Raw genomic sequence first — 19,457 nt, 5'->3', positions numbered from 1 at the left:
ACATCAAATACTTATTTCCGCTGACATCGAAAAGATGTTTAGAGCATAGACTAATTTTAATCAACGGATATCAAAGGTACCTACCTATTTCGCTAAAAAAGTTTTCAATATTTTATAAGTTAACTATGGATGGGTTTATATAATAAATCCGTCATGCATCATCTCTTGTTCGTTTTTTAGCCAGTCTAATTAGTTTATTTTAAAAATGACAGGTCATATTTCAATGTGATTGAAGTGACAGAATGATGAACAACGCACTGAAGCAGATGCGTATGAACTCGACTTAAGATTTTTGAAACTTGTCAAGATTTTGTCGAGGCTTTTGTCAAATTAAAAGTTATAATACATTTTTTTTATATTATGTCAAATAAATAGCGTTCTGGAAAATTATAGATAATTTTGCATTTTAGTTAATGTTATTACGCGTCTTTTGCGTTTCTTAAAGTTAAATGGAGGGAAAATCGAGGGACAGTAAGTGTAGACCCAGAATGTTGTATTAGCTACCAATAAAGTTCGTATATAGTACTAAAACCTGGAGTTGCTGTAAAATAAAGACATCGCACAAATGACAAACACATGTCAAGGATTTTGGCCTTGTACTATAAAAATCCAGTTTGCAAAAAATCTATGACTAGTTTTCCATAAACGTCTAACCTACCACCGTCGTGAATCACCCTGTATATCCTTCCAAACCACATAGCTTAAATCTAAACCTACTCACCTCAGTGGTGTGCATCCCCATTGGGGGCGGGGGTTGTGGCGGCCCCATTGAGGGTGGGGGTGGTGGCGGTTGCGACGGCGAAGCTAATAAATTTGGGGCTTCGATTACATTCACGTTAAACCCGATATGCGACACGTTAACTGGGGGCGGACCCGGCACCCCCGTATAGGGGCGGCTAGGCAGAGACGGAGGCGGCGGGGGATAATACCCCATATTTCCCGGCGGAGGATAGTACATACTACCTGAACCATAATAACTATAAGGCTGTTGCGGATATCCCGGAGGATACCGCGGCGGTCCATGCTGACCGTAATACGGATTACCGGGCCAATACGGATTCATCTGACCCTGTTGCTGAGGCGGTACTATGGAAGACGTGGAAACTAATGCAACTTGGTTGTTTGTGTTGGAACTGAAACGAATGTTTTGAAATTAGTTAAGGTATGGAAGAGATAAAAGCTTATCTACTATACGTTTTGATAAAGATTAATGATAAATTTTATGAAATGCGAGACGAATAATTCGTGACAATTTGATTCAAAATCTATTGTTTGAGTAATACAATTCCGATATTACTTATATGTCAAGAGCTTATCATCTGTTGTTTAAATGTGCTATCCTTTAAATAGCCCATATACAGAGTCTGCCAATGCGTCGAGCATCTGTAGCTCCTAGAATAAAAAAATTGAGAATTTTGTTTAAGTGCAGACCTAAAGTATGTACTAAGATGAATTTCAGGAAAATATTTTAACTTCTACAGGTTGGCTCAAAAAAGTGTGAGTGGATCGGGATGATTTATTTTAATTCGAACACCCTGTATATTATTGCATTTTTGGCTTCCTTTCAGATCACTTTACATAATCCTAAGACATGAGTAAATATATTTCGATAGTTTCAGAGATATAAATAAATAAATAAAAACTATATATTATTCAAACTTTCTTAAAAAAATTATTACAAATACAAAAACTGGCCTGAAATCAAAACAATACTAGATATTTACTTTAGATGCTCTATATTTACTTTGCTATAAATATCGTAATCTTCAAATCATACAGGGTGTTCAAAATTATATGCCAAACTTTCCAAAATATAAAATATTTTTTCTTCGTTTTTTTTTGAATGAAACACTCTGTATATTATTTTTTTATTAGATGGAAAATTAAAAAATGAACATTTTTTGTATTTAGAGTATTTCAAAATTTTTAACGGTTTCGCAGATATACCGATTTGGTAATCGAAACTGTGTGTGTGTGTGTGCGGTATTTATTTTAACATGTAAGACAGTGATGTAGACAGCTTAATGTAAAGTCGAATGTATTAAAAAGATATAAAAATTGGGTCGACACATTTCTTCTATGCCATATTGCCAGATTTTGCTTCAAAATTTCAAACCACACAAGTAAACGTTTACGAAAAATGTTGCATCTAGGGTTGGGACTTTATTTTTCACTATTAGTTACTCATATTTCTACAGCTGCAATAGATTATATTTAGTTTAGATATATTATCATCATTTCAGTAGTATACATAAATGTTTTAAAATAGCTTATATTTTTCTACACACATTTTCCTAGAAACTACATACAAACGTAAAAAAACGGTAACACTGTATGACATTTTTGTTTTGTCTCTCTGTTAACCAACTGATCATTGATATTATTCTCTGTCACACGCATTAAAATCCACACCACATAAATTGGATGACCAGCAGGGTATACTCGCGGTATTATTTCATATGGCTCTTTTAACGCTAAAATACGAGGGAAAAATCATTGGGTGGCTTTAATAAAAATTTACTCTGGAAAATGCCATATGAAATATAAAACTGCGAATATCTGCGAAACCATTAAAAATGTCAAAATACTCTTAAATACAAAAAAATGTTCATTTTTTAATTCTCCATCTATTAATAAAATAATATACAGGGTGTTCCATTTAAAAAAAACGAAGAAAAATTATTTTATATTTTAGGAAAGTTGGCGTAGAATTTTGAACACCCTGTATAATTTAAGAATACGTTATTTATAGGAAAATCATTACAGACCATCTAAAGTAAATACCTAATATAGTTCTGATTTCAGGATAGTTCTTGTATTTTTATTTTTTTTTAAGAAAGACTGTAAAAAATATATATCTTTTATTTAAGAAGAAAAAAGATTAAACGGCACAGACTGCAGACACGCACACCCACACACTCACACAACCACACCTACACTAGTGCACACTGATGTAACTGCCTTCAGGCTTCATCAGTACGGTAAGGATTCAGGAAGCGAAGAAACCGATCCTAAATCACAAAAATCCAGGAAGCAAACGATGCAACGAGGCACCGTGTGCAACCCAGGAGATGGAAAAAAATTTGACGAAGAAACGAAAATAAATGATGGAAAAAAAAGGAGCAAACGGGAGCCTAAAGCCCCAAATTGCAGCCAAGAACCAGAGTCGCCCAGGATTGTGGGCTTCGTCCAGAACAGCCGCGGAGGTAGCCAACAGCAACCCGCCGCAATACCCTTAGCCGTGGTACCAATATGAAAGAGAAAGAAATAGTGAGGGAAATGTATAAAAAAAGAAGAAAAAAGATTAAACGGCTCAGCCCTCAACAACTCGTAACCGTATACACCAGTGTACAACAGTGCAGACACGCACACCCACACACTCACACAACCACACCTACACTAGTGCACACTGATGTAACTGCCTTCAAGCTTCATCAGTACGGTAAGGATTCAGGAAGCGAAGAAGCCGATCCTAAATCACAAAAATCCAGGAAGATGGAAAAAAAAATTGATGAAGAAACGAAAATAAATGATGGAAAAAAAGAGGAGCAAACGGGAGCCTAAAGCCCCAATTTGCAGCCAAGTTGCTGTTGGCTACCTCCGCGGCTGTTCTGGACGAAGCCCACAATCCTGGGCGACTCTGGTTCTTGGCTGCAAATTGCGGCTTTAGGCTCCCGTTTGCTCCTTTTTTTTCCATCATTTATTTTCGTTTCTTCATCAAATTTTTTTTTCCATCTCCTGGGTTGCACACGGTGCCTCGTTGCATCGTTTGCTTCCTGGATTTTTGTGATTTAGGATTGGTTTCTTCGCTTCCTGAATCCTTACCGTACTGATGAAGCCTGAAGGCAGTTACATCAGTGTGCACTAGTGTAGGTGTGGTTGTGTGAGTGTGTGAATGTGCGTGTCTGCACTGTTGTACACTGGTGTATACGGTTACGAGTTGTTGAGGGCTGAGCCGTTTAATTTTTTTTCTTCGCTTTCTGGTGAATGGCACTATCGCGGTTTTGTCTGAGTTGATACTCAGCCCGACGGTCCTGCACCATCTCTCAGTGATACGGAGTTCTCTTTGGATAATATCACACAGGGTGCCTTCATGTTTCCCCCGAGCGATCATGCATCCACTACCAAGCTTCACAGCAAAGGGGAGGTTACTCCACCTTGTGGAGTTCCTTGCGTTGTTTTAACAGCTACAGTTTTGGTGCCCATCTGAGCCTCTGCTGTTCGTGTTGACAGCATTTCCCAAAACCAGCGAATAATAGTTCTGTTCACCCCTCTTGTTTCTAGTAGATCGCGATACTCATATCTTAGGATTATGTAAAGTGATGTGAAAAGAAGCCAAAAATACAATAACATATAGTATATAGGGTGTTCCATTTAAAAAAAAATCATCCCGATCTACTCACACTTTTTTGAGCCATCCTGTAAAAGTTATATTTTCCTGAAATACATCCTAGTACATGCACTTAAACAAAATTCCCAAGTTTTTATTTTAGGAACTACAGATGCCCGACGCACTATTGCCGAACCCTGTATAATTTTAATAAGTACTAAATATGTTTCATAATCAATCAATATGTTGAGTGAGAGATACAATAAATAAAGTTTTTATTCGTTCGTCAAACATAGATCAATTATAGAATTTTTTATTAAAATTTCTTAAATACTGAACTCCAATTAGGGTATCTCAATTATTACCTTATATGTTAAAGCCTAGACCACCAATTAAGGATGGCCAGATCTGTATATGCAAAAACCACAATTAAAAATATTTATTTTTAAAATACAAACTATTTTCTATAAAAAGCCATAATATTTTCATCTACAGTGCATTTTTCTTTGGGGCATCAATTCAAAGCTGCTTAACTTTACACAACTGACTATTTAGTAACCAAAAGCATCGACCCCATAAAAATTAAAAAGGGTTTTCTCTTTTTTTCATAATTAAAATATTCAGTATAAAAAGTTTTTTAAAATCATTTTTACAATTTTAGTATGATTCTTTAGAAAATTGATTTGAATAAAATAAACCGAAGTGTTTGAAACGATGTGTCTACATCTAGACAAAGAATCCTTTGATCTAGAGCATGTTTTGACGTCACGTAGAGTACCTACGCTTCTTATGTATGATGTAATGCAAATGATGTAAGAGATTCAGTGTCTATTTTATTATAGAATATAACAGCAAATACATTCATAATTTTATACACACAGACAATCTAATAAATAACACAACACTGGAAATAGTAGAATAATATATATGCATATAAGAAGAATAATATTGTACTTTAAATCAAATTAAAACTTGATCCAAAAAATTATACAGCGTGGGACAAAATTAATATTGAACATCGGTCACCTTTAAAAGTATGTTGCTCTTTTATTTTAAATGGAACAACCAGTATATTATTCCTATATTCAATGGAGAATTCATGTCTCTTCAAAATACTATTAAGATTGCCTACCTCTCAAACAAAGATTTTCCTAGATATTTTCATTTACATGATTTGATCTGAGTAGATCTTTATTATTTGATAAAATCTAGGTGGCTGTGATATGTCTGACGTCACTTCAACATAGCTGTCTAATTAGTCCAACTTTAACAACTGGTTATCATTTTGTCAGTTAAAAGAAAAAAAAATTCTCAGAAATTTGCTGAAAATGCAAACTTGTCCTACATCAGAGAGAATTGATATGATTCTATTACTTGGTGAATGCAGTGTGCATTCACTAATTAACAGAATAGTTAAATGCTCCTGATTTTATGTAGTCTGGGATTTTTTATGGGGATATGACAGTGTTATGGGGATAAGACAGTGTTTACAAAACACGACCAACTATTGTCGACAACATGACAGAAATTATTGTAGCGCTTTTTGAGGTAGAACTCCACATATGCTTTTTAAAATGAAAAGATCCTTTTGAAAAGACAGTAATTTTATGCAGTTAACAGGAAAGGAAGCATTTGATCATTTGATTTCATCTAGCTAATTTTTGTCACATAATTATAGGTTTATGTTTATATCTAGTTTTAATCCTGTAATAATTAAAATATGTTTTAAAAGTGTATCTTTTTATTACCGTTGAGTATTTTACTCTACAATCTTTAATTTTTGTTAAATTAACAAAAGGTATATCACAGCCACCTAGATTTTTTCAAATAATAAAGATCTACTGACGCAAAATCATAAAAATTAAAATATCTAGGAAAATCTTTGTCTGAGGGGTTGGCAACCTTAATAATATTTTGAAGATATATAAATTCCCCATTGAACAGCGGAATAATATACTGGGTGTTCCACTTAAAATAAAGGAGTAACTTGCTTTTAAAAGTGAGTAATGTTCCATATTAATTTTGTCTCACTCTGTATAACTTTTCAGGTCAAATTTCAATTTGGTTTAACATACAATGATTACTGTAATTAAATATAAGGCTATACAAGATCAACTAAAGTTTAGGTAGCTGTTATCGAAATTTAAAATTTACTCTACATTTTCACAATAGTGAAATATGTCAAAATCCTTAGATTTTAGGTATATGCTTCGTTAATAAAACTCGCCTTTATTTTTTTCCTAGAATCCGAAAATCAATTAATATATAGGGTATTCCATTAGAAAAAACACAACTTTGATGTGTAACATTTTTTGGGGACACCCTGTATAATTCTATATATTTTTATAAAATGCTTTCAGTTAACCTACATATGCTGCTAAAATTTCATTTCGATATAAACTACCGTTCTCCTTGGAGCTTCCGCGGCGTATGAGAGACGCTTGGAGAGGCGCCACCCTGTATATTTGGGACAACAGAAGAATTAAGTTAGCATGGAATACTTACTTATGGAAGAAACTCAATCATATTCAAATCTAGAATGCCACTTTATGTAAAGAAAACATATGACCAATGTGTACTACCAGTCATGACCTACGTATGTGAAACCCATTGTGAAACCTGGACACTTAAAGCGGACATCATAAGGAAACTGCAGGTCGCACAACGTTCAATGGAACGAAATAAGCTGGGAATAACCAAGAGAAGCCATAAAAGGAATAGAGCAGATATGACATAAGACCCAGGTAATAGATCATTGCCTGGAAACTTATATGGTGAAATTTTGATAAAATAATTTAGTACACACTAAAAACACGGTATGTCGCTAGCGGTAGGAAAAATAATTTTTAGAGGTTACTAGTTTATTTGGTTGCCTGTGATATGCATATACAGGGTGTTTCCTAATTAATCTAAAAAATATAAAATCGTTAGAAAACGAATTAAGGCGGGCTCTTAATAAGTATATTTATTTTTTTCTCGACAACCGTTTGATGAACAAGAAAAACTCAAAAGATAAATTTTGTTGAAAAAGGATGGCCAGTCAAGAAAAAAATATTTTTTCTTTAAAAAAGCAGTGGTGTACCATTTATGTTAGGCAAAAAATCGATTTTTTTAAATTTTAACACCCTGTAGATCTGAAAGTAAGTACTTGAGACCTAATGGTTATATAAAAATTGTTTTAAGAACACATGAGGAATCACACCATAATTTTTTTAGACTAATTCGAAAACACCCTGTATATTGTCAACTTGACAATGACTGCTGATAAATCAAAAATACCTTTTCAGTGAAAAAAAGCCTGATTTTCGCAGGAAAAATTTTGATTTTATTGAATTTGGGCCTGCGTTTGCAAATACTGGTTTGTTTTTTAATTTTCTATCTATCTAAATTTTAAATATCATAGTCAGAAATAGTTTTATTATTTATTAACTGTAAAAATGGTGTTTTCTTGTTGTGTTGCATTTTGCAAAGAAACTAACAAAACTGCAAAAATGTACGTGTTTCCAAAAGACTGTTTTAAAGACTGTTTGTTTGATTTTTTTTTCGTTCGCTTTAAAATCTATAAATCTCGGTCTATTCATTAAACAGCCAGTCGACTTACGATCATTTACATGAAACTCTGTAAAATAAATAAACAAATAAATTGTAAAATATATATATTCTTATGTTTTATTAAAGTTACTCTGATATACTAATATATCAGTGTAACTTTAAAAATAAATCCTTTGAATTCAAATATAAACATAAAAAACATTTACAGCAGAAAAGGCGAAGGCGCAGGGTTAAACGTAGTCTCCACTAAAAACACGGAGGGGCGCTTTGACCCAAAATTTTACTATTAAGTTTCATATCTATCTTAATAGTAGATTATTTTCTTTTATCTATGGTAATAGATGTCATTCAGAAAGTCAAATCCCTCAAATGGCAATGGGCAGGACACCTGGCAAGAAGAACGGAGCACAGATGGACCACAAAAATTACAACATGGTACCTACGAGGAATTAAGAGACCTAGAGGAAGACTGAACCTGAGATAGGACCATGAAATTAGAAAATTGACAGGGATAACTTGGGCCCGCATAGCCAGCAATAGACAATAACAAGCCCAACTACAAAGAGCGTACTTTGAAATGGTTTATTAAGCTAAAATGAATATGATAATGATACACATAAAACGGACATCATAAGGAAACTGCAGGTCGCACAACTGCCTCTATAATTGTCCCTTTTTATATTGCTCTTAAATACAAACTTCAAAATCGTATTTCAACTTTATCCCAAGCTTTTTCCATATAGATATAATAACCAAAATAAACTCATACAATAAAAAAGAAAACTGGAAATTTCAGTTTTTCCTCCACGTTTTCGGAAATTACAAAGTTCAATTACTATAAATATATCATCATTGGGCTCACTAACAGGCAACTTTGACCCAATTTAAGCCACTCTGTATCTCCTACCGTTCCCAAGATCTCAATGGTGAGAGCCAAATTTGAAACGCCTGGTATAAAACTTTCTTCTGAAGATTCCCATTATTCATATTTTTAAGTAATTTATTTAGAAGTACAAAAACCTAAATTAAAAAATACTCTCCACACTACTAATTTTTACTCTTTTAAATAATAAATATGTAAAACTGAATGATATTGATTTGAGAAATTATCAGATAAAAACTGTAATTCTATAATATAAAAATATACTAAACATCATTGAACTTTGATGTAGTTTTTGCTGAATAAAATGACAAATAATACCTAGTATTAATATTAATTAATCAAACTGAGTTAGTTATTGCTCAAAAATTATAGGTTACTGTACTCAAATAGATACACTTTAGGGACACATAAATAGAGATACAAAGTAATATTTTAAATACGTGTACTAACCTTTGACTGTTATAAATATCGATAATATTAGTGGTACTTGCAGGAGGACTAGAAAATGATATTAAGTCCTCAGTATCATTGGCACTACTATTTTTTCTTTGAGATACTGGTGGTGGTGCTATAAGTGAACTAGATGTTGTACTGAGTGATGTTCCAGGTCTTGGCCTTGATTTACTTGACTGTCTTTCATATTTTGATTTAGAATCTGTTTCACTCATAGATGAAGTTCGAGACACTAAAAAATATTGTAAATAAATCAAAACAAGAATGTCTTGCAATCAATACTATTACCTAATGGTGTCTTCTTTATATTTTGTTCATTACAATGAATTTTACCTAGTTCCTGTAATCTTTTATTCCTAAATTGCTCTAAAGCAAGAGATTCCAAACTAAGAGCCTGGGCCCTTTCAAGATCTTCTTTAAACTTTTTATCGTAATCAGTCATGTTTACTTTCCTAACAATCCTTGAAATACTAAAATTTGATTAAAAATAAACAAATAATACCGATTGTATCCCGATATTTTTATATCAACTATACACATTAACTTGTCCAAAGGTTATTAATAATAGAAAAAATGATATTCATATTGACGTGGCAATGTCTTAATTGCAAAATTTGCGCTTTGAACTTATAAATACAACATATTAATTCAGTTAAGCATGAAAATTAAAGTAAAATCTACGTACATCACAAAATTTTGAAATAATATACAGATCTAACCTCAATGTGTAATTTAAAATAAAATTCAGGAAGATTCAGTGTCATATAAATGTCAAAATTTTCAACCAATTATTTTAAAAATCCCTAGATACCTATGGAGATTTTGGCGCACAAATTTGAAAAATATAAAATATATTATAAAATAATTGACTTTATGGTTTAATTTTTAATTTTTAGTCCAAAATCGCTATGATTTAGATAAAAGTTGAAAATTTAATATTATGTTTCTAATAGATATATTTTTTTTGTTATTAACATAACGATCTCTTACATTTTCTTTTGTGAACTATATACTTAAATAAAAAAATAGCATTTCAAATCAAGAAAATCATTGAAAAGGAACAGCAAATTTATATTACATACAGGAGTCTGGCAATAGTGCCTCGGGCATCTGTACCTCCTAGAATAAAAAACTTGGGAATTTTGTTAAGTTCAAACCTAAAGTATGAGGATGTATTTCAAGAAAATATTTTAACTTCTATAGGGTGGCTCAAAAAAGAGTGAGTGGATCGGGATCAATTTTTAAATGGAACACCCTGTATATTATTACATTTTTGGCTTCCTTTCGGATCACTTTACATAATTCTAAGGTATGAGTAAATATATTTTAATAATTTTAGAGATATTAATAAATAAATAAAAAATATATATTTTTCAACCTTCCTGAAATAAATATTACAAATACAAGAATTAACCTGAAATCAAAACTATATTAGGTATTTACTTTAGATGATCTGTACTTACTTTGCTATAATATCATCCTAAATCATACTGGGTGTTCAAAATTCTACGCCAAACTTCTTTCAATAAAATTCTTCGCCAAAACTAATAAAATATAAAATAATTTTTCTTTTTTATTTTTTAAATGAAGCTCTCTGTTATATTATTTTTTATTAAACGAACAGATTTTTTTTTGATTAACAGAACATTTTTGATTAGATCATTAGATGAACATTGATTTTTTGTATTTAAAGTATTTCAAAATTTTTAATAGTTTCACAGATACATGCAGTATTATTTCATATCATAGATTTAGTAAGAACAGATATCACATTAGACATTTTAACCCGATCAAACTTTCATATGGTTTTTTCAACGGTAAAAAACGAGAGAAAAATCATTGGGAGGCTTTGAAAAAAAGTATTTCAAAAACCACCCGATATAGATTATGACATTACAGCTCGCATTACAGTGCCTATGAAATGCGAATTTTATGACAAACCCATTAAACAAAATAAAACATTTTATTAATATTTAAATAACCCTATATTATTAACAATATAATAACTGATAATAAAAGTGCGGTACACAAAATACTTGCATTGAACTAAAAATAAGTTTTAAAATTAATGTAACATATAATATATACCAAAATGTACATCCCGCTGACCTCTCTCTCCTCTCGCCAATTGCCGCTCATTATTTGGGACACTTGTGCTTGTTTTATGTTTGTTTTAGTGCAGGAAATTTATGCACATTGGGTTTTTGAGTTTTTTTTTGTTTCGATTGTTGTAGTTTGAGTTTGCGTATTTATTGTTTTTTTCTTTCTGTTGCACCTATGATTTATTTCTTTCAAATAGTTATTAGTTATTTGTTAGAGTGTCTAGCACACACAGCAATTGAATTTGCTAGGTGCTATGAAACTATAAATATGAAACTATAAATGTAAATGTAATGTAACACTGTATTTTATCACAAAAATGAAGGATACATGTCTCATAATAAATTAATAAAATAAACAAGTTAGCAGCGTATAAATTTATTAACTGCTGCAACGATTTTAATTAATATTAGTTTAATGAAATATTAATTGGTAGTACTAGAATATTAACATTTATTATAATTAAAATTTATTTGCATTTATATATAAACTGCTAATACACTATTTATAAAAGTAAAATTAAAATGCCTGAGAAGTATTACGATTTATTGGGAGACAAATTTATTCAGACTTGTGTTAGTTTATTTTGCTAAATTCTTAAATATATTTAAAGGTTTGTTGTTAAAATATTGTAATGTTATACCTGCCCATGTGCTTCGAATAATAAAACAACCTGTATATGTTATATTATAATAAAAAAAAATTATGTATTTACGACTATTTTTAAAAAGTGCCTTATTATTACCCCATATTTTACAGAAAATATAGGAGTGGAAATATCGAATGTGGCTCAAAAGTGGCTCACCCCCTATAACTTTTTTATTTTTTCAGAAAAAAAAAAACTAAATTTGGTATGTTAGTATATGACCTAAATTTGGATTGATACGTATTCATTTGTTTTCGGTTACTTCCTGTTTTACCGGAAATGATTAAAACTTTTGGTTTTTAAATAGTAGGTACTCTCGGTATTTTTTTTAGCTTTATTCAATAAAAAATGACATTCTATAGAATGACATCATATGTTTTGTGTGTTATACTTTTGACATTTTCGGATATGGTTAATTTAAAATTTTAACATACGATTCATAAAGACAATTTGACTTGAAATACCAAGTGTGCGTAGTACCAAATTATTCGTGAAAAATGCTTTTTCCAAATATGCTAATGAGCCATGCACCCTCGTTCCATTTGAGAAATTGAGATATGATCAAAAATACGATTTGGGCATCTTTTAACAGACCAGGACAAGAGACTAAAAACATTAAACGTTCAAATCTATTTTTCTAAGGCTCCTTGATTAAAAATTAATGTTTTTAATACAGCAATAGCACTCTAGATTGAAGTTTAAAATTCGATTTTTTGAGCGAACATGTCAAAATGTTGATTTATGGTATGTCATTCTAATTAGAGTGTCATTTTCTATCGAATAAGGTAAAAAAATACCGAGTATGCCATTTAAAAATCAAAAGTTGAAGTAATTTCCGGTGAAACAGGAAGTGACCGAAAACAATTGAATGCGTCCAATCAATCCTAACTTATATTATATACTAACATACCAAATCTTGTTTTTTTTATCTGAAAAAATAAAGAAATTATAGGGGTGAGCCACTTTTGAGACGCACACGGTAGAACATTTTTGACACACTGGGCCACTTTAATTGTATATAGATTAAATGACAAAGTTTTTGCCTAACTAGAGATTATTATAAATTAATTAAGTATGAAATTGTATAGTTAAACATATACAAAACTATCTGCAAATAATATCGTTTAGGTTAACTTTAACTTAGTGAAAGTATACAAGCATATCCCAATATATCCCTGTATAAATTAGTTTTTTTCCAAAAAGAAAACAGTTATGAAATAATTATGACTGTAAACAATTTATTTTTTTAAACAATTCATAAGTTTTTTGCTTCAATTAAAATTTTCATACAATTGAAATAACTCTCATATAGTAAATACCTCGGTAGATACCTACTAATAATATCAACAAATTGATTACAAAAAATTAATATTATTTAAAAAAATCTACCTATTGTTTGCTTCCGTCACGCCAAATTTTCATGAATGCCAATTAAGAATTCATAATATATATACAATTTTTGGGCATATAAAAGATGTTAACCTAGTATATTGAAGGTCTAGTTCTAATAGGGAATTCATAAGTATGTGGTGTTAGGTGTATTGCTAGAAAGTCTTCAATAATTGATCTGTAAGTAAATATTTTGATATTTAATATTTTCACAATTTCACATAATATGTTACTAATTTCACATTATAAATATCTTCATTTTATTGAAAAAACCCTGGATATTTTACCATTTGCCACTGAGAGGGAAATCTAGATTTTTTTTTTGTAAAATATTTTTGTGAAGTGGCCCTCTCGCGGTTTCAGGATATATCTTCTTCCTTCCTCAAAAGCAAAAAACCAAAAAAATATAGAAAACAAAACAAAAATGTCTAGTCTATTTAAAATTAATAGACGTGTCTTTAAAAAACTAAAATGTTCCTGGTATACCGGGTGCGTCTCAAAAGAGGCTCACCTCTATAACTTTTTGATTTTTTCAGATAAAAAACGAGATTTGGTATGCTAGTATATGACATAAATTAGGATTGATTGACGTATTCAATTGTTTTCGGCCACCTCCTGTTTCACCGGAAATGACTACAACTTCTGATTTTTAAATGGCATCCTCGGTATTTTTTTACTTTATTCGATAGAAAACGTCACTCTGAATAGAATGACATATCATATGTCAACTTTTGACATTTTTGCCTAAATCGTTTATTCGTGTTAAAACACTAATTTTTAGTCAAGGAGCCTTGGAAAAATAGATTTGATCGTCTAATGTTTGTAATGTTTTGTCCTGGCCGGTTAAAAGAATCCCAAATCGTATTTTTTATCATATCAAATTCTCAATTTTTTTTAAATGGAACGAGGGTGGCTCATTAATATATTTGGAAAAAGCATTTTTTACGAATAATTTGATACCACACACTTGGTATTTCGAGTCAAATTGTCCTTATGAACCGCATGTGCAATTTCAAATAACCAATATTCGAAAATGTCAAAAGTTGACATATGATATGTGTTATTTTCTCTCGAATAAAGTAAGAAAATATCGAGGGTGCCATTTAAAAATCAAATGTTATAGTCATTTCCGGTGAAACAGGAAGTGACCGCAAAAAAATTGAATACGTCAATCAATCGTAATTTATGTCATATACTAACATACCATATCTCGTTTTTTTATCTGAAAAAATAAAAAAAAATATATATAGGGGTCAGCCACTTTTGAGACGCACCAGGGTATAGTAGTTACATTTATAGATTTTAATGTGTGCCAATGTCATGTGTCTTCTCGGTAGACCAGTAATACCAGACAGTATGAAATAATAAACGATATATTTGCTTGATTTCTGTATTTTTTATTATGACCCGGGATAATGTATTAATCTCGGTATTAATAGACAACAGACATATACAGGGTGTCCAATATTCAGTGAACATAGAACTACCACAGGAACTACTACGTATTTTTCAAATCAAAATAAGTTCACTGGACACAATTTACCTCTGTACAAAAGTGCTTCGTTTGTTAGAGAGTATCAAACTTAAAAAATATTTAAATATTTCTTCAGAAATTTTAAGAACCGTTATTCCGATCTGAGGGTGAGAACTAACCCCCCCCCCCCTATATATATTTTCCAGCTCAACTGACGACCGACTTTTTTTTCGTAAAATGGCCCTTCTAGTTATTTACTACTTTTTTTGTCTCTTGTAAAAAAACACCACCGGGCATACTTTTTGAGTAAAAAAATTCCGAAGCTGACTTTCAAAAAATGTTTTTTTTGCTTAGTTTTTTTGTCACAAGCTATATGTCATCAAGCTATGGAGGCGCATAAAATCTATTATGCTCTAATAATCTTATTAGATTATTTTCTGCTTATTAGCAGAAATATCGAATTTTGTGTTAGTGTCACAAATTATATTTGATAGTGAGCTAGAAAAATTTATAAATTTTACATTAATTATTAACGTTCAGTTTTTAATTGATGTCCTCTAATGGACAAATGAAGCACTTTTGAATAAACGTAAATTATGTTCAATTATCTTTTTTGATTCAAAAAATACGTAGTTGTTCTATGTTTACGGAATATTGCTAGATCTGTATGCCTTTGCCACACCATGCTCCTCACGCTGCTCATCGCTCTACTCCTCGTGCTACCGCAATGTTGTCCTCTCCGCCCACATTCTGCTCCGCTCGCGTAATTACTTGCAACGCTCTGCACTACGTTCCTTTGACTCGCGCCCAAAAAACCGACAAAACAGGGAATGGTTTGCAGGACGAGGAGCATGATATGCAGCATGGCGAGTAATGTTGCCACACTAAGTTTCTGTCTCCTTCCCTCGCTACTTCCTATGCCACTCGACGAATGTGTGGCAGGGCCAGTAGATATTGGTATATTTTGTAATCTGCTCTGTTTTTCGTGGCGTTTTTTACAAGACAAAATACAACAGAGAGACAATAATACTAGAGGGACCATTTTACGAAAAGAAAATCTGTCGTCGGTGGAGATAGAAAATATTTTTTATACTAAAATGTATGTAGGCGTGGCGGTATAGTTTTCACCCTTCCCGTACATTTTCTTGAAAGTAAATTTTGTCAAAACACTTAGCAAAACATAGACACCCAAAATCTCATTCAGATCGGAATAACGGTTCTTAAAATATCTGAAGAAACGTGTTTATTTTTTTAAAGTTTCATGCCCTAGAGCTCTAGCGAACACACGAAGCACTTGTATAGAGGTAAGAGGTAACTTTAACTAAGCTAGATATTCTGTGCTTGTGTCCAATAAACTTGTTTTGATCCCAAAAACGCGTAGTAGTTTTATGTTCTATGTCCACGGAATATTGGACACCCTGTATATGCACCAAGTGTAAAATAAAACTGTTGGACAAAAATCTAGATTATTATCATTATATTTGGAAATATTATCTAGTAGTAGTTTAATATAATATGCATATTTTAGCATACTAATATCAATGTATTACATATTAGAGCAATTAAAATACAGGAGGGTCATTGATAATGTTTGTTTTGGAAAATTACAAAAAAAAACCTTGAATTATTAAATTCAATGTTTTTTGGAAATTCTAAACAACAATTGAAAATTATTCCTCAGTATACTGAGTATACAGAATGCTCTAAAGTTTGTCTAAGGGATATACCTATATGTCTTCGAAGTTCTTGAGTTTCGCTTTTAGTTGGTTTCCGCTTGGAAAGCAGAAGCAGAACGGTTCTGGTCCAGTTAGTGGAGTGTTCGCTCCTTTTCTAGCTAGATCATTTGCTTTCTTATTACCTTTTACCCCTTGGTGAGGTGGCACCCAGAGTAGGAGGACTTGTTTTTTTTGCCTAATTTGTTCAGCATCTCTATATGCATTCTTTGATCAACTTCGAATTGATTGATACTGAGCTGATCGCTTTTAACGCAGCTTGACTATCAGATAAGGTGGCTATTTCTTGTTTCCGGTAGTTTCTATCCAAGATAAGTTGTACGAATCTTTCGATAGCGTAGATTTTTGCGTGTAGAATACTAGGGTAGGTGTCCATTCCATCTGTCCTATATGCAATTTATCAACATTTATCATTAATATGATAGATGATTAAATGACTACTAATAATTAAATGACTGCTAAGATTTTTTTTTCTAGATTGATATTGGTGGTAAGTTTTTTATTAATTTCTTGCTATTAATTAAATTGCTAAGAATTTAATACACAAATTTTAATAGGTCAAGACGTTTTAGGTCTACTATGGAGTAAAGTTCATTATCTCATTTGTTTCGGAAATTACAAATAAAATTTAAATACAATAGATTTTTTTTTAATTACGCAATATTTAAGATATGTACGTACAGGATGGGTGAAATTGGACGCTTTTAAAGGGAAACACCTTTTCTATAGGAGATAGACTAAAACTAATATCTGTGTCTGGAGCTCAATTTTCAAGAAAATCGCAGGAGAAGCAATTTTTAATTCAGTTCTTTTCACTTAATTAAAAATATATAGGGTGTCCTAAAGAAAAAATCAATTTTTCTGTTGATAACTCTTAAAGTATTAATTTAAAAGAAATATGCTTAAACTATTAAATTCTACGTAAAAAGATGCTTCGGGAATGTTTTCACAAAAATACAAAATTTTCCATAGCAAAAAAGTTACACAGCGATTTATTAAAAATGCACATTTTTGAAAAACTCTCCCATTTTGCAACTCATAAACGGTAACAGATATCGATGTGTGGTTTTCACCCTCATGTTTTTGATAAAAATTTAACAAATCCCTGTAACTTTTTTGCTATGGAAAATTTTGTATTTCTATGAAAACATTTCCAAAGCACCTTTTTACGTAGAATTTAATGGTTTAAATATATTTTTTTTAAAATTAATAATTTAAGAGTTATCAACAGAAAAATTGATTTTTTATTTGGGACACCCTCTATATTTTTAATTAACTGAAAAGAATTTAAAATTACCTTTCCAAAAATATAGGACACTTGATATTTTGTTGTAATCCCCTTCGTAATACAGAATTTTTTTTAAAAGTTCACCACTTTTAACTAGTAGGCTTTGGACCCCTTATTGATGATATGCCCTTAATGGAACTCGAAAACATATTTATCCAGCAAGACAACGTACCGCCTCTGAACGCTGAAGTTATCAGCAAATTTTTGCAGCCAATTTCAAGAATAATTGAATAGCTAACCAAGATCCCAGCCGTTGGCCGTCGAGGCCGCCTGACTTAGTGCCCATGGATCTAATCCTATGGATATATTTGCGGAAGAATAAAGGTTCCTTATTCTTCCGTATAATCTAGACAAGAATTAGAAATACTTAGCAGTTATGGGAGGGTATGTTTCACCCCCACTGAGTTAATCAGTGGCGGATACAGAGGGGGGGCCCATGGGGCCTTGGCCCCCCCTAAAATCTGAAAATTGGGTTAAATATCAGGCTTTTGTGTTAAAATTGGCGCTCTAAATAGCATATTCTACATTACTTTTATTTGGCCCCCCCCCTAAAGTAAATTCCTGTATCCCCGCCCCTGGAGTTAATGAATTCCGCGAGAAATGTTCAAAAACTGCCCCGTCTGTCCGTCGATATGTCGAACACCTGTAGCAAAATCTCATGTCTTGGTTTGCTATTTATTTTTATTGTTATTAGATATAGTTTAAATGTGTTGATGTTGGTTAAATATATTTTAAATTGTTATAAAATTCTGCATCTCTCATAGCAAATATTATTTTCGTTTTAATTGATGCTCACAGCTAGATATTTTTTGCATTACAGCCGGTGCCGTTCAAAGCCTCCTTATTTAAAGGGGCGAATTTTTATATACTCTATATCTCGAAGACGAATCGAGCAAAATATCAAGTGTGATATATTTTTGGAAAGGCAATTTTAAATTCTTTTCAATAAATTAAAAATATACGGGGTGTCCCATATAAAAAATCTAATTTTCTGTTGATAATTCTTAAATTATTAATTTTAAAAAAATTATACTTAAACCATTAAATTCTACGTAAAAAGGTGCTTTGGAAATATTTTCATAAAAATACAAAATTTTCCATAGCAAAAAAGTTACAGCGATTTGTTAAAAATGCACATTTTTTAAAAACTCCCCGTAACTCCGAAGCGGTAACAGATATCGATATGCGGTTTTCACCATCATGTTTTTGACAAAAACTGAGCTCCAGACACCGATATTAGTTTTTGTCTATCTCCTATAGAAAGGGGTGTTTCCATTTAAAAGCGTCGAATTTGACCCACCCTGTACATAATTTATTATTATTTTTAGTCACGCTGTTACAAATTCGTTAATTTAAACATACGATTAAAACATTAAACTTAATTATTACACGAATTTTATTAATATCACATCAATAATAACTGACGATTTAATATATTAAATTTATTTCCACCATTTTTGTCTGATTTTATTACACATTTTCCATTTATTAATAATGCAAAACTTTTCTGGTTCCCACGCTGTCCGCTATATATATACAGGGTGTTGCATAAGTTCAAGTATTTTGAGGTGTGGTAGATCTGGCCAAAAAGACATATATTTTCTCTCTA

At 31.5% G+C, this 19,457-nt stretch overlaps 1 protein-coding gene across 3 annotated transcripts in view; it reads right to left on the bottom strand.

Annotated features, from left to right (window-relative positions):
* The window catches only part of LOC115876959 (phosphatidylinositol 4-phosphate 3-kinase C2 domain-containing subunit alpha), a 103,584-nt gene extending 93,641 nt beyond the window's left edge, over positions 1-9,943 (bottom strand). For all 3 annotated transcript variants that reach the window (XM_030893005.1, XM_030893004.1, XM_030893007.1), the window contains exons 1-4: positions 9,904-9,943; positions 9,507-9,688; positions 9,216-9,450; positions 722-1,133 (exon numbers count right to left, since the gene is read on the bottom strand). In XM_030893005.1, coding sequence (XP_030748865.1) covers positions 722-1,133; positions 9,216-9,450; positions 9,507-9,660 — 801 coding nt within the window. In that variant the 5' untranslated portion in view covers positions 9,661-9,688; positions 9,904-9,943. The remainder of the gene's footprint in view (positions 1-721; positions 1,134-9,215; positions 9,451-9,506; positions 9,689-9,903) is intronic.
* Between the last annotated feature and the right edge of the window lie 9,514 nt (positions 9,944-19,457).

This window comes from Sitophilus oryzae, unplaced genomic scaffold (genome assembly GCF_002938485.1).
Source record: "Sitophilus oryzae breed Bouriz unplaced genomic scaffold, Soryzae_2.0 scaffold_1441_pilon_pilon, whole genome shotgun sequence".
NCBI classification, from domain to species: domain Eukaryota; kingdom Metazoa; phylum Arthropoda; class Insecta; order Coleoptera; family Curculionidae; genus Sitophilus; species Sitophilus oryzae.
Note: the sequence above shows the minus strand (reverse complement) of the source record. Positions and strands in the feature narration are given on the sequence as shown.